This window comes from Mustela erminea, chromosome 1 (assembly GCF_009829155.1).
Source record: "Mustela erminea isolate mMusErm1 chromosome 1, mMusErm1.Pri, whole genome shotgun sequence".
In the NCBI taxonomy this organism is placed as follows: Eukaryota; Metazoa; Chordata; class Mammalia; order Carnivora; family Mustelidae; genus Mustela; species Mustela erminea.
This window is the reverse complement of record NC_045614.1, coordinates 115,209,620-115,226,204: the sequence shown is the minus strand read 5'-3', so window position 1 is coordinate 115,226,204 and position 16,585 is coordinate 115,209,620. Positions and strand designations below refer to the sequence as shown.

At 38.4% G+C, this 16,585-nt stretch overlaps 1 protein-coding gene across 3 annotated transcripts in view; it reads left to right on the top strand.

Moving 5' to 3' along the window:
* Positions 1-6,155: 6,155 nt before the first annotated feature.
* ATP11B (ATPase phospholipid transporting 11B (putative)) overlaps positions 6,156-16,585 on the top strand; it is a 115,375-nt gene continuing 104,945 nt past the window's right edge. For 2 of the 3 annotated variants that reach the window (XM_032339831.1, XM_032339841.1), the window contains exon 1: positions 6,156-6,495. In XM_032339831.1, coding sequence (XP_032195722.1) covers positions 6,469-6,495 — 27 coding nt within the window. In that variant the 5' untranslated portion in view covers positions 6,156-6,468. The remainder of the gene's footprint in view (positions 6,496-16,585) is intronic. The other variant, XM_032339824.1, reaches the window with a different exon arrangement.

Sequence of the window (16,585 nt, the reverse complement as noted above, 5' to 3'; positions counted from 1 at the left end):
TTTGAACTAGCATTTTTCAGTGCTCAACTTCCAAACCATTCTACTAGTTGCAATCTTAATGAACATCGTTCTTGATTTCACTTTGACTCAGCATGTTTTCTTCTCGCTCACTTTTTTCCCCGGTTCATACACTGCCTTACCTAGCTTCAGTTTTTGCTCACTGAATGTTTACTCATTGCTTCCAGTCAATCTGCTACTCATACAAATTAACATTTATAGTCACTGGAAGATGGTGAAAATACATATGGAATTGCTATGGAGCTAAAGGAAATCACATAATCTTCAGATTAAATTATTTGGAATTCATTGTCTCATCTTAAAACTTATCTTCATGGGAAAAGCAAACAAACAAGTTGCCTGGGTGGCACAGTCAGTTGAGGGACGGATTCCTGGTTCTGGCTTAGGTTGTGATCTCAGGGTCCTGAGATGAAGCCCACCCCATGTTGGGCTCTGTGCTCAGCACAGTATCCATTTAGGACTCTCTCTTTCTCTCTCTCAGCTCCTCCCCACTCCCCCAAAATAAATAAAATAAAAACAAAAAAAAACCCCAAAACTAATCTTTATGACTTATAATAACAAATAGTTATGTCATATTTTCCTTTATCCCTTTTATTCAGAAAAGATTGAAGATGTCTCATGTAATACATACGGTACAATAAGATGTTAAGGGAGTGGAGTAACTAACCAAAGGGAAACTAAGAGTAGACAAGTAAGAACTCAGGGCAAAAGTAATTTCCAAAATGTACAGTGTAGAGTCTAGGCACTTGCCATAAGGAAGCCTCCAAATTTTTAAAGTACCAACACATGATGGAAGGAAGCACATTCTATTACGTAATCCAAATGCGCAGATTATAAAACAAACTAGTTGCTCAAGAGAGAAACAGTCATTTGCAGTAATGAATTTCTGCAGGCTCTTGTCAAGACAACACAATGAGCAACATTCTCACCTGCACTTCCACGGTAAAAACAGTTGTTGGATTCCTCAGGCTGCATCTCTGTGGTCCCTAGACTCCAGCTGTTCATATGGCCCTGAACTGCAGGTCAGTGAAAGTAATCACAGAGGAGCCCAAACCAGACTTTCCAGAAACAGATTTCGATCATTTTTCTTTTAAAGACAAAACTTAGATCACCCAAAGAGAGAATGGTTTTCAGGAAATCCTCCATTAACACTACCTCTGTCCACTGAGCATTTCTGATCATATCTGCAAAGCACACAGATGCTCTGGCAATTTAGGGCATATTCATTCCCATTAGTACTCAGCAGAACTGGGGATAGGATTAACATTGTTTTATAAAAGTTTAAGGACTAAACCAAGATTTTCCTCAGAAAACAATTGTGGATCTATTCTAATACAGATAAAAGGGCAAATGTCAAGATTCTGCCATTGAAACCACCTGTGATGGTTTAGACTAGAAAATCTAGGAAGCAGCTATTACCAGAAACCTACCTCTGCAGTCAATTTTTCCCATTTTTTTTTTATCGTGGTAAGAGCAACACATAGTCTATCACCTTAGCCATTTTAAGTGTACAGTTTAGTGGTATTAAATATATTCATAATGTTGTAACAACCAACACCAACATCCATCTTCATGACCCTTTTCATCTTCAAAAAAAATTTTTTTTACTCTTTTCACTAAAACTCTGTACCCATTAAACAAGACATTCTGTCTCCCCTCTCTCCCCAGCCCCTGAAAATCAATACTCTACCTTCTCTGAGTCTGACCTAATGTTAATTTTAATTTTAATTTTAATCAGGAAGAAAAGCATTCATAAAATATCAAACATCAAGCTGTGAAATTTGCCTGTGATATCCAGAAGTTAAAATGCTACAAAAACCAATGCCTCTAGATGGCTAAATAATTTGATTATGTGGCACAAGTAATCAAAAGTTGGTTAGGTTTGGAGACTGCTAATTAACAACAGCAGCTTTGGTGTTGCTGCTGCTGATCCTAGGCCATCACTCTTTTTGTCAATAATTCAATCACAGGCGCTTGTCTGAGTGTCTCCCCTATTATGACAAGTAAAACTAAGTCCAAAAGGTACACAAGTTCATTTTTCTACATTTTTTTTTTTACAAGAGAAGTGACAGAACACTGCATCTAGTTAACACAAAAGCAGTATTGAGTTATGAAAGGGCAACTTAAAAATAAGGAAGAAAAAGGGTGCCTGGCTGGTTCAGTCGGTTAAGCGGTTGACTCTTGATTTCGACTCGGGTCATGATCTCAGGGCCCGGGGATCCAGCCCCATCCTCAGAAGGGAGTCTGCTTGAGATTCTCTCTTTCTCTTTTTCTCTGCCCGCTCCACCCCTCCCCCAATTCTCTCCCTCTCTCTCTTTCTCAAAATAAATAGATAAATCTTAAAAAAAAAAAATAAGGAGGAAGGTGCAGAACACATTTGTTTTGCATGCTTGAGCTTTTCAAGAAAGTTCATTTTTATGGACCCTAACTCTCACCATGGTTTTGAGATTCGGTTCTATATAAGCATAAGTAGCCAAAAATTAAAACTCTATTTATACAACTTAGTCTACAACCGATACTGGTTTTGAGAAATTTTCAAAAGAAGTTACAAATATGTAATGTGATATTGTTCCTGATGAATTTTGTCATAAAGAGATAAATATATAATCCTGATCAGTATTGGAAAAGTTTGCCTGAAGTCTATTTTCCTTCAGCCTGAAGTCTGGTCTAGAAATTCTGGAATGATAACTAATCAGATAATTATCAGAAGTGATAATCACTTTTCAAGTGGAATAATGTATAAGCTACTAGATTTGTGATTTTGAGAAAAATGGAAAGTGCCCTTTTCAAAAATGAGAGCAGATTCTAGGGCCCCTCTGATGGCTCCCATTGCTGAAGAAATAATTAAAGCATTAAGACAAAAGACAGGCAAGGCTTAGTGTCCTCTAGTCAGACTGACCCTTGAAGAGTTCTGAGAGGCATACAACAGAGAGTATCCTGAGTCCAAGCAACAATGACCACTGGTCTTAACTGCAGAGCCTGGGATCTACTGAAATCATTCATTATGCAGTCTTAACTGCAGAGCCTGGGATCTACTGAAATCATTCATTATTACTTTGATATACCTGAAGTAGATAATTTTTTCCTTAACTACTCATTTATTGATATTAATTATTTAACAGACATACATTGAGTACCTTTAAGACACCATAAGTACCAAAATGAATGAGCCAGGAATTTTGACCTTAACAAGCTCATAGCCTGTGCTTTCCATTCATAGCTCAAGATGTTCTAATCAAGAAAAATATCCCCCTTTGTTTTGTCCCTGTTATACCTGTTACACCAAACCAGGAGATTATATATATATTTCCCCCCCGGGATTAAACATACCTCACAAGTATAAGTAGCACAGAATTATATTAACAGGTTGACTTAAGAAAAAGAACCTTATTTACCATTAATTCAGTGACTGTTTGATGCTGGCAAGCGTACTCTCTTGAAAGGTCTGTCACTTCTCTTGGAATGACTGAAGTTTCAGGTTTCCTTGTCTGTCACCAGAGCACAACTTCCTACAACATGCTTTATTTACTTCTGGCTCTTTGCCAGTCCAGCACTTTTGAACTCAATGTTTCACTCTAGCAATAATTTCATATCTCACCTTTCTTCTCTCTCCTACCTATCACATATAGTATCTATGGAATAGCATTCTGATTTCATCCCGTCATTTCCTTGCTCAGAAAGTTCCAGGAATTGCCTACCTCCTGTAAGCTCTGTGACTAATTGGAAACTCTTTCCGTGCTATACCTATCCTTACTCATCCAACTCCACCTCTTAGTTACTACCTATTACTCTTATTAGTCGTACCTCAAACACCTTGAGTTTTCTCCACTCTCTAAGTACTTGCTCCTGCAGTTATTTAACTGATTATTCTCTATAACTTATCTCTCCAACTAGGTTGCAAACTCTATCCAGTGAGAAAGGGTCACCTTAAATTTCCATTTGTGTCTTCTCTGTTTTAGGCAGTTGTTATGCATACATTTGGTGCTCAATACTGACGAAACAACTGTGAAATGAATAAATTACCACTGACTTGAAACACATTTTCTTTCTTTTACAGCTGGTGCCTACGTTAAGTCTTGTTATTCCCATGTCAATGCTTTGTTAAACCTTTCCAGGTACAGTCAATAGGAAGAAATTCTTTTTATATTATGACCTGGTATGCCCGTGTGTCTGTACAAAAGTTTCACAAAACAATACATATTACACTGTGCAATATATTCTGATGTATTCTGTTCTATTTTTAAAATACCAATTATGACACACTAAATTGATTTCATTACTACTAATGGGTTATAATCTCTGGTATAAAAATACTCTGTGCTCCTTGGATTAATATGAGGTAACATAATATTGCTCTTGACAAGTGCTTTGAGGACAAAACAGCGCTTTGAGTGTTCTGTTCCTGACAGTCTGACCTACAATTACGATCTTTTCAGTTATCTTGAGATCACTTCTCCCCACATCCCACAATAGCATTTAGAATCAAGTCCTCAACCCACTTCTATCTTTTGAAATTTAGGGCACAGTTAAATAATAATGCACAAAAGTATCCTCTTGATTTCTACATCTTATGTTGTCTTGATAAAAGTTAGTGGCATATAAATAAAAATTTCCAGGCCTAATTTTAATCAGACCACTTGCAGATGAAAAGTAGTTTCGCTAAGTAGGTATAGGTATGATCATATTTTTTGTTTCTTTACGTAGCTTAAGATCTTGAGCTTTGTTGCTAGACTATCCAGAATCTGAATCCCAGCTTTGCAAAGTTACTTAAGCTGAGCAAGTTTATTTAACACTTCTGTACCCATACATTGGAAATAATCATTTCAGTTTCAAAGGGTAGAGGGGGGGTTAAATTAGACCATGCAAGGAAAGAGCCTAGTACAGGGCCTGGGACACACAAGTGCTCCATGAATGGTAGTAACGTTTTATTACTATAACAATAAGTAAATAGATCTCAAACTTCCTTTTAGGGTCAGAAAGCAAGGTTCAATCATAAGAACAAAAGTGAGACTATTTTTTTCCTTTAAATACCTAGCTAATTTCTGTACTTGGGTTACTTATAATATAAAATTCCACTGCTAGTTTTATAGATCATAAATATCCCTAAGGAAAGGATCTCTTTGTGGCACTAGATAATCATTATAGAATACGGAATGTTTATTCAAACTAAAAGATTATGTATATATGCAATAACTTGCTTGGTCATTTACTCTCATTTCTGTCCTCTCTTAATTTAAAAAAATTTGTTTCAACCACAACAAACACCTGTATGTTGGTGAAGAGTTCTTTAATTCAGCAAAAATACTGCACACGAAGCACAACACTCAAGATGTAGGTGGGGCTGCTTTTCAACAATAAGGAGATGTACAGCTTCGTGTCAGCCTTCCAAGTCAAAGCCTTGTTCTAGTTGTTGTTGTTTTTTTTTTTACATTCCTCCTTACCTTTATTTAAGCACACCGTTATCTTACCTCGGTCTTGCTACTTCTAGAGTGGTTTTGATTGCAGGAGTTAACATACATTCCCATACAAAATATTGCCCGCCCCCCCCTTCCGCCAACCTGTTCAGTTTAGCACAGCAAAACAGAGTATCTCGTCCATTCTCCGGGAAATGGTGGTCCAGACTGGATTAGGCACAGGGCAGTTGCAACCCTTCTCGAAATTATTTTGAGGCAGTAATCAAGATTCCCCTAGCTCCAGCTCAGTCATTTGCTTAGGAAGAGGGCTGGGTTATGCATTGAAAAAAAAGTCTTTGACAATCTAATTGGACCCACCTGGACCCCTGGGGATTAACTTTCAGTCACTACACTCGAGAATGTGCGTATGCGTGTTGGAGGATCGGGAGACCAAAGAAGGCAGACAGCGACAGACCTGCAACAGGAGGTAGAAACACAGGAGTCGGCAAGAGGCTGCAGACTCCGTAGACAGACACGATTTAATCCCATCCCTGAACTGGGAAGGGGGACAGAAGGAAGAAGCCGCTTTCGAGAAGCCGCACCTGGGCAGGCCGGCTGCCGGCCCCGCCCACCCGGCTGACCCCAGGCTCCTGGTGGCTGCTGGGCGCGCCGGGCCCCTCGGTCCCCACAGCCCCTTTCGTCACGTCCGGGGGCGGGCCGGGGCGCCGGGGGAGGGCCGGGGTGGGGCTGGGGGGCCGGGCTGGGCGGGGGTGGGGTTGTGGTGGTGCTTCTGGTGACAACGGTCAATAATGAAGGTGGCTGCGGCGCGGCGGCAGGCTCAGCTGCGCCGGGCGGGGGCGGCGCCGGGGCCGCGCCTCTAGGACCTCGGAGCCGGCGCGGCGGGATGGGGACCCGGCGCGGGGAGTGAGGTGGCTGCGGCGGCGAGCGGAACTTCAGCCAGAGGGGCAATCCCGCTTCCCCCTCTGGCTCGTCAGCTTCCACCTGCAGCCCCTCGGCCCCCCGCGTCCCGCGGGACCGGGACGGCGACGGCGGGGGCATGTGGCGCTGGGTCCGGCAGCAGCTGGTAAGTGCCTTCTCTCCTCCCGGACATCCGCCGCCGCGCGGCCTCTCGGGCCCGGGCGGCGGGGAAGGGCCGGCTGCTCGGAGCCGCGAGGCCGGGGCGCGGGCGCCGGGCTAGGCCGCGGCGGAGGCGAGCGCGGGGCCCGAGCTGGAAAGCCCCGCACAGCTCCCGCACCAATCTCGCCCCCGACCCCGGAACGCGGAGGCCGGCGGGAGGCGGCTGCTTCCTGCCCGCACTTCGAAGGTTTCCTCGGTTCTCGCCGCTCCGGGGTGCCACGGCCGCAGGCGGGGGTCCCGAGCGGGCTCGGCGTCCCCGCTGAGGAAACAGGGCGAGGGAACGGAAAGAGAGTAGGTGTAGGGGAAAGACGAGAGGCTTCTGTTTCCTGCTCCTACAATTTGGGACACGTTTGAGGGAACGGGAAGGGGAGGACTTCTCTTCAGCTCCCTCTTGTCACTGTTTTCAGTTAGGTGTCACGATTCAGTGTTGCGTTAGTTAGCCGGGGGGTACCTTCTCTAATGTAGCCCCTCGCCTCGACAGAAATTTTACTCAAGCCGTAGGTGAGGGAAAGAGAAAATATTCCAACACCCCGCCTGCTTTCGGAAAAGAGGTGTACGAAAGTTAGGAAGGACTGTTTTCCTCCTCTTACCTTGCCCTCACCCTACCTCACCCCAAGTCAAACTTTTGAACTGTGAACCTTACTTTTTCCCGTTCTCTCAAGGCAGTTTGAACGACACAGGTTTGGAACGAGTGGTTAACTCCTCAGTTTTACTGGAACATCTGGAGAAGAAAAAAAAAAAAAATCTTAGAAAAGGGTGATTTAAGGCATATAAAAAGCGCCACCTTTCTCAGAATTAATTCAGAGAGAAAAATCTTCCTGCCTCCTGGCAACTACAGCCCAGAAAATACAGCAGGAAGGCGACAGTGACAATGAGGACAGAAACTGTTCCTGGCTGAAGAAGCCTAAACCTTATCTCTGTGATGAGGTCTTTTGCTGGTTGCTGCTTAATTTCTAAATCGCATTAATTAATGCTTCTACAGTTCAGTGCTCTCATTTACTGATTCAAAAGGCAATGCAGCAAAAACGACTTTTGTGGTACTATAAAGATTTTGTGGGTTTGAAGCATCTATACCTCTTTTTCCCTGCTTTAGAACGTTTTAATGTTAATTCTGTTTCAGAGCCAGCCTTCTGTTAATTCATTTTGGAAAGGGCATCACTCAGAAAAAAATCTTATAAATAAAACTGGAACTGCCTGCCGCTCAAACAGATGTTGGCTTCCTATTTTTAGCTAATTGTAAATCCAGGTATTCCATATATATATATATGCCTTATTAGGAAACTAAGCTAATGATGTCATTATAATACTATGCTGTAATACCTTGGCCTTGTTGCAATAACCCATAGCACAACTTGACTCTGAAAGTTATTTATTACAGGTCTGATCTCATGCTTTTGATTTACCAGTCTCCATGTATAAGTTTTTGTGTGGTAGGAAGACCATTCTAAAGTGGCTTTCTTAAAGCTTTTCCTAGTAGATTAAGATACTGCTTCTAAGTGTTAGGTATTTCTGTTAACCTGAATAAAATCTCAGGGTTGTGTAACCACTCTCATCTTCAAGACAGGCAATCTGGTAATGTTTTTTAAAACGGCTTCAAATGAACACAACTAAAAGGAAGGGCAGGAAGTGGTATGGTTATTTTACAAGACACACCTGCCTTACTGAGTGATTAACAAGTTGAACAACTTGCTGTGCATAAAAAATGCTATCTCTGACATTTAGTTGCTCACCTCACTGGTTTTACTTTTAAATTATCAGATTTTCTAAGGAATGTAATCAGATCTGTGCCAATGTTAGGACTTTGTATCTCTGATTAAGTTTGTACACTCACTTAAATTATACATTATGGATAGTGGATACATGGAGTAATGAAAGTATATTTGCTCTCTCTGGCATAAACAGTTATTTTAGTTACTACACCAGAAATTATTCAACTCAAAGTGTAGTTTAGAGTATACTTCCATTTGCTCAATGGATTTTGTTACCATGTCTTTTAACCATAGGTTCATTCTAAAAATTCAGATAAGTGGGACAAATCTGGGGAAATTAAATTGCGGAGACAGGTTTATTTATTTAATTATAAACACTTTATTCATTATATGAATCCTGATTTTCAGCAACTTAGATTGTCTTGCCAAAATAAAGTTTCCTGTCATGTTACAAAAGTAATTCCCACACTGTAGTAATTTATAACTTAAGAAAACTTTGACTCCTTATCTCCACAAAGTATTTTCTTTCTTTTTTTTTTTTTTTAAGATTTTATTTATTTATTTGACTGAGAGACACAGAGGAAACACCAGCAGGGAGAGTGGGAGAGAGAGAAACAGGCTCCTTGCTCAGCAAGGAGCCCGATGCTAGGCTCCGATTGGGACTCCAAGCGGGATTCTATCCCAGAACCCTGGGATCATGACCCAAGCTGAAGGCAGCTGCTTAACCACCAAGAGCCACCCAGGCGCCCCAAGTATTTTCATTTCTTTACACAATGAGAAAACTCAAAGAAGGTTGCTGTTTTCCAACTTGGGGAAGTAGAGTGAAAAGAAAAGATTGGTTTATCTTTTTTCTTTTTCTTTTGTTCTTTCTTCGTATTTTTTTGGCTCAAAGTGCTAAGGTTAGCTTATACTAAGAAAATTCTAAGCAGAATTTCTTACCATGTTTTTCTGGTACAATTAGTATTCATAGTGTACTCATTTCTGACAGCATATTATGTGTATTAATCCCTTAGAGATGACAGCACCTTGATTATAATAGTATTACTGCTATTAACTACTCACTGTATTCTAATGTTTGGATTTGTATGGTAGCCATTAACTAACTACATTAGCTATTTAAATTAAAATGCAATTAATTAAATTAAAAATTCATGTGCTTATTAGCTACTATATTGGACAGTTCAGAGTAGAACATTTTCATTATCACAGAAAATTCTGTTGGACAGTATTTCTTTAGACTTTTTTTTTTTTTTAATAGGCTCCACGCTAGGCATGGGCTTGACCTCAACCCTGAGATCAAGAGTAGGATGCTTAACCAGCTAAGCTACCTAGGTGCCCCACTTCTTTAGACTTTTAAATGAAAGACTTTGCTAATGTATACTTTAGTTGATGTGTGATATTTTTTTACAGGACAAAGTAATGCTGTGCTTTTAAAGCACTTACTGTGCGCAGGCATTATAATGCTAAATACTGGAGATACAAATGTAGGCCTTATCCATCTCTGTATGTTTAGTGTCTCACTATACTTGACATAGAGTAGACACTGGGTACATGTGTGCTGAATAAGTGAGTAGGTAAGGAAAGAAAGAAAGAATGAATCCATAGTGTTGCTTCTGTGTTTAGAGATAAAATGACAACATTCGAGATTGACCCCTCCAGAAAAAAACTAGAAAAGTACTGTAATTTACAAAAATACAACTTAATCTTGTCATACCAGGATACTGTTTCTTAAATTGTTCTGTAAAGTAGTGCCTTCAGATTTGTATGGACAATAGTGAAAAGACTGGTGAGATGGTCTTGTGATTCACTGAGAAAAAAATGGCAAGCTCTTAAACTAAACTCTTTCAACTTTCTGTTCTCTCACACTTACTAAACTTGTTGATATCTGTATTTAACTCTTCCCTTTCCACCTGTCACAAAAAAAAAAAACAAAAAACAGGTGACTATCCTCTTTTCCAAACTAACCAGTCCACTTGTGCTCTTAATCTTGTTCTTTCATCCTACTCTCCACACTCCCTATCATTTATCTATAGTATGTTTACCCTAGTCTTGTCCTTCAATATGTGAATATATTCAACTCTCCCTCTACTACTTTACTTTGTCCTGTACTCTTAACTGTCAAATTCTTTTCAGTTTTCTAGAAAATAGATCTGTCCTATATAATTGTGCTGTCCAGAACACTTGAAATGTGGCTATTTGAATCAAGATATTCTTTTTTTTTTTTTTAAAGATTTTATTTATTTTTTTGACAGAGAGATCACAAGTAGGCAGAGAGACAAGCAGAGAGAAAGGAGGAAGCAGGCTCCCTCCTGAGCAGAGAGCCCAATGCGATGCGGGGCTTGATCCCAGGACCCTGGGATCACGACCTGAGCCGAAGGCAGAGGCCTTAACCCACTGAGCACCCAGGTGCCCCGAATCAAGATATTCTTAAGTATAAAATGCAGGATTTCAAAAACAGTATGAAAATAATGTAAAATATCTCCATTTTCCTGTTGGCTACATGTTAATATTTAGGCTATATCGGGTGAAGTAAAATATTTCAAATTTTCCTGTTTTGTTTTTATTTATTTTTCTAATGTGGTTACTAGAAATTTTTAAATTGTATATGTGGCTTGCATTTGTGACACATGTTATATTTCTTTTAGTGCTTCTGGGTAATATTAAAAGCGTGTTCCGTGTTTCTATATAGCACACAATATAAGTCTAGGTATCTCACTCACTAGACTGTAAATATCTTAGGGCAGGGACATATCTTGTTCATCTTTATATCTCTTGTACTCAAGACAGCAGCTGGCCCATTCATTGTTTATACCCACCCACCAAATATTGGTTGCATTAATGAATGACTATCATATTTATTTCAGCGTCAATTTAGGAGCACCTGTATTCTTTTTCTTTCTCTCAAGAGTAGGAAAAGGAGGCACAGACCTGTGGTGGTAGTATTTGGTGGAGCTAAGTAAGTTCTAACCTCAGGAATTAATGTTTAAGAAACCAGATCTTTGAATATTTGCTTCTTTTATCTTTATCTTTACACACATATTCTTAAATACCCACTTTTTCATTTAATAGGGAGGTCAAGTATTAGAGGAATCCCAGGTATCCCAGAAGCACTGAAGTAGGGACCTTGCTTAGTTCTTCCAAAAGAACGTTATGGCTGCTATTATTGTCATTAAATATCCCTTCAATCCCTGCAGTCTGTTTTCAACAGAGCAGCCACAGTGATCTTATTAAAAACACAAGTTGGATCATGTAATTCCTGCGCTTAGAACCTTCTAAGGATTTGCTTTCTTGCTCTGAGTAAAAAACAAAGTCTTTGCTTGATCTGTATCTCTGTATGCGCACTCTCCTTACTTTGACCCGCCAAACCACTTCTCATCTCCCATCACTCTTCCTTCACTTTGCTTTACCCACAATTACCCACAGTTGCCTTGCAATTCATCAGAAGTGTCAGGTGTACTTCAATCTCAGGATCTTTCCCTTGTCTGTTACCTCTGCCTGGAATGCCACCCTCCCAACTCCCCCATCCCCTTATCTGCTGGTTCCTTTACTCTCTTCAAGTCTTTATTCAATTGTTACTTATTCAGTGAGGCCTTTTGTGGACATTCAGTATAAAACTGTAACCCTCCCCAGTACTTCCCTATCCCCCTCACCTGCTTTTTATTTCTCTAAGTACTTAACACTATTTAACATACTCTACAATTTACTTGTCTTCTTTATCTCATAAAGGCAAGGATTTTTGTCTAGTTTTAGTTCTCCATATGACAAGAACTGTTCCTCATTTCTTTCTTTTTTATTTATTTACTCATTCACTCGAACATTTTCTGAACACCTAATTTGTGATAGCATGTTGCTAGGTTCTCAAACTACAAAATAAGGCAACCCTTTCCTACTCAGTCTTCTAAGAGTCTCTGCTTCCCAAATGGGTATTTGGATTGTTGTCATTTTTTCCTATTACAAAAAATGTTGCAGTGGCCATTATTTATGTTTATGGTTTTTTTAAAATTATTACTGAAATACTTAGAAGTGGAATTGCGGTAACAGGGTGTGTACATTATAACTATTACATGTATTGCCAAATTATTTTCCAGAATGTGAGAGTTCCCCTTTACCTACCTCTTGGTCAACACTTTGTACTGTCAGACTTGAAATTTACCAATCTGGATGAGTGTGAATTGTATTTTATTTTGTTTTTATTTGCATTTTCCTGATTGCTAATGAGATTCAAGTGTCCTGTATTTCATTCATATGACTAGATTGCTCATTTTTCTATTGAATAGTTTGTCTTTTCTCTATTAGTTCTTTCTGTAGTCTGTATTCTAATTCTTTGTTGTGGTTGTAAAAATTTTCTTCCAGTTCATTCTTTGTATGTATTTAACTTTGTTGATAGTGTCTTTTTTTTGATAGAGTAATTTCAAATTTATTTGTAGGTAAATTTATTAAGAGTAGTGATTTTGGTTTTTTTATTAGTTGTTTAGATATTCCTTTCCTGTGATCATAGAGCTATTTTTCTAGTGTTTTCTTCAAAGTGTCTTAAAATTTAGTTTTTCAACATTTAGGTCTCTAGTATATCTAGAATTGAATTTTATTTATGGAATAGAGAATATACTTTACTTTCTCCCATATGGAAAGTTATTTGTCTCAGTACTTTTTCTTGAATGAGCTACCTTTTCCCCACTAATGGGTGTTGTTTGCTTTTTCTTTTACATAGCTGCATTGTCTTTCATATATCATGTTCGCTTCCTAAATCCCCTATTTAGTTTCATTTACCTATTGATCTGGTGCACCAATAATGTACTATCTTTTTTTTTTTTCTTCAAAGATTTTATTTATTTATTTAACAGAGGGAGATCACAAGTAGGCAGAGAAAGAGAAAGAGAAAGAGAAAGAGAAGGAAGCGGACTCCCCACTGAGCAGAGAGCCTGATATGGGGCTTGATCCCAGGACCCTGAAATCATGACCTGAGCTGAAGGCAGAGGTTTAACCAACTGAGCCACCCAGGCACCCCTAATGCACTACCTTTTTAATTAAGTTTAAAATTTAATTCCAGCATAGTTAACATGCAGTGTTATATTAATTTCAAGTGTACAATATAGCAATTCAGCAATTCTATACATTATTCAGTGCTTACCATGATAAGTGTACTCTTAATCCCCTTCACCTATTTTACCCATCTCCCACCCATCATCAGTTCTCTATAGTTAAGAGTCTGTTTCTTAGTTAGGCTCGTTCTCCTTTTTTTCCCTTTACTCATTTGTTCTGTTTCTAAAACGAGATCATATGGTATTTGTCTTCTTATCACTGAAGACTTATCACTTATCACTGGTTTATTTCTCTTAGCATTATACTTGCTAATATTATACTTGCATTATATTTGTTGCACATGGCAAGATTTCATTCTGTTTATGGCTGAGTGATATTCTTTTGTATATAGGTACATTTTCTTTGTCCATTTATTTATTGATGGACACTTGAGCTGCTGCCATAATTTGGCTTTTGTAAATAATGCTGTTATAAACATAAGGATGCATGTATCCTTGAATTCGAGTTTTTGCATTTGGGGGGCAAATACCCAGTAGTACAATTACTGGATTGTAAGATAGTTCCATTTTTAACTTTTTGAGGAATCTTCATACTGTTTTCCATAGTGGGTTCCCCAGTTTGCACTCCTACCAACAGTGCACAAGGGTTCCTATTTCTCCACATCCTCTGCCAACACCTGTTGTTTCTTGTTTTTTGATTTTAGCCATTCTTGATAGGTGTGAGGTGATAACCACATTGTTTTGATTTGCAGCTCCCTGATGACAAGTGATGTTGAGCATCTTTTCATGTGTCTGTTGACCATCTATATTCTTTGGAGAAACTATTCATGTTTTCTGCCCATTTTTTAATTTGATCATTTGTTTTATGGGTGTTGAGTTGTATAAGGTCTTTATATACTTTGGATACTAAACCTTTAACAGATATGTCATTTGCAAATATGTTCTCCCATTCAGTAGGTTGCCTTTTGTTTTATCAGTTGTTTCCTTTGATATACAGAAGCTTGTCATTTTGTTGGAGTTCCAATAGTTTACTTTTGCTTTTATTTTCCTTGCCTTTGGAGACATACCTAGGAAAAAGCTGCTACTTCCATTGTTGGAGAAATCACTGCCTTTTCTCTCTTCTGGATGTTTATAGTTTCAGGTGTCACATATAAGTCCTTAATTCATTTTTTATGTGTGGTATAAGCCAGTGATCCAGTTTCCTTCTTTTGCACATAGCCATCTGATTCCCCCAACACCATTTGTTGAAGATGCTATCTTTTCTCCATTGCATTTTCTTTCCTCCTTTGTCAAAGATTAATTGACCATATTAACAGGTCTATTTCTGGGCTTTGATTTCCATTGATCAATGGGCCATTTTTGTGCCAGTTCAATACTGTTTTGATAACTTCAGCTTTGTAGTATAACTTGAAATCTGGAATTGTGATACCTCTAGCTTTGTTTTTCTTTTTCAGATTGTTTTGGAGGTTTAGTCTTTTGTGGTTCCATATAAATTTTAGGCTTATTTGTTCTAGTTCTGTGAAAAATGTTGTTGGTATTTTGATGGGAGTACATTAAATCTGTAGGTTGTTTTGGGTACTATGGACATTTAACCAAATTTGTGCTTCCAATACATGAGCATGGGCTATTTTCCCACCTTTCATCAGTGTTTTATAGTTTTCAAAGTAGGCCTTCACCTCTTTGATGAAATTTACTCCTCAGTATTTTACTAACTTTGGTGCAGTTGTAAATGGGATTACTTTCTTAATTTCTCTTTCTGTTGCTTCATTTTTAGTGTTTAAAAATACCATGAATTTCTGTAAGTTGATTTTATATCCTATGACCTTACTGAATTCATTTACCAGCTCTAGTACTTTTTTGGTGCAGTTTTTAGGGTTTTCTATGTCTTCTCCAAATAGTGAAAAGTTTTACTTTCTTTACCAATTAGGATGCCTTTTATTCTTTCCTCTTCTCTGATGGCTGTGGCTAGGACTTCCAGTACTATGGTAAATCCAGTACTGTATTAAATAACAGTGGTAAGAGTGGACATCCTGTCTTGTTCCTGATTCTAGGAGAAATATTCTGTTTTTCCCCATTAGTATAATGTGAGCTGTGGGGTTTTATATTGGACTTCATTATGTTGAGGTATGTTCCCTCTAATCCTACTTTGTTGCAGGATGAATGGATGTCATACTTTGTCAAATGCTTTTTCTGCATCTGTTGACATGATCATATGGTTTTTATCCCTTCTTTTATTGATGTGATGTATCACATTGATTGACTTGTGACTCTTGACCCACCTTGCATCCCAGGGATAAGCCCCACTGATTCTGAGGAATCATTTGTTTAATGTATCATTGGATTTGGTTTGCTAATAGTTTGTTGAGGACTTTTGCATCTATGTTGATCAGAGATTATTGGCCTATAGTTCTCTTTTTCTGTAGTATCTTTATCTGGTTTTGGTATCAGAGTAGTGCTGGCTTCCTAGAATTAATTAAGTTTTCCTTCCTCTTCTATATTTTGGACTAGTTTGAGAAGAATAGGTATTATCTCTTCCTTAAATGTTTGGTAGAATTTCCTGTGAGGCCATCTGGTCCTGGACTTTTGTTTATTGGGAGTTTTTGGTGATTAATTCAATTGCACGGTTTGTAATCAGTCTGTTCAAATTTTTTCTCTTCCTAATTCAATTTTGGGAGGTTATATGTTTCTAGGGGTTTATCCATTTCTTCTGGGTTGTCCAATTTCTTGGTATATAATTTTTCATAATATTCTGTTACAATCTTTTGTATTTCTATAATGTCGGTTGTTATTTCTTCACTTTCCTTTCTGATTTTATTTGTGTGTTCTCTTTTTTTTTTAGTGAGTCTGGCTAAAGGTTTTTTTGATCATTTCAAAGAACTAGTTCCTGGTTTCATTGATCTGTTCTATTACTTTTTTTGGTTTCTATTTCATTTATTTTTGCTCTAATCTTTATTATTTCCTTCCTTCTACTAATTTGGGGTTTTGTTTGTTTTTCTTTTTTTGGATCCATCAGGTGTAAGATTAGGTTGTTTGTTTGGGATTTTTTCCCCCTTCTTTAGATAGGACTGTATTGCTATAAACTTCCCTCTTAGAAAGCTTTTGCTTCATCCCGAAGATTTTGGACCATTGTGTTGTCATTTTCATTTGTCTGCATGTGGTTTTTTTTATTTTTCTCTTTGATTCCTTGGTTGACCCATTCATTGTTTAGTAGCATGTTTATTAACCTCCATGTATTTGTGTGCTTTCTAGGTTTTTTTCTTGTAGTTGATTTCTAGTTCCATAGCATTAT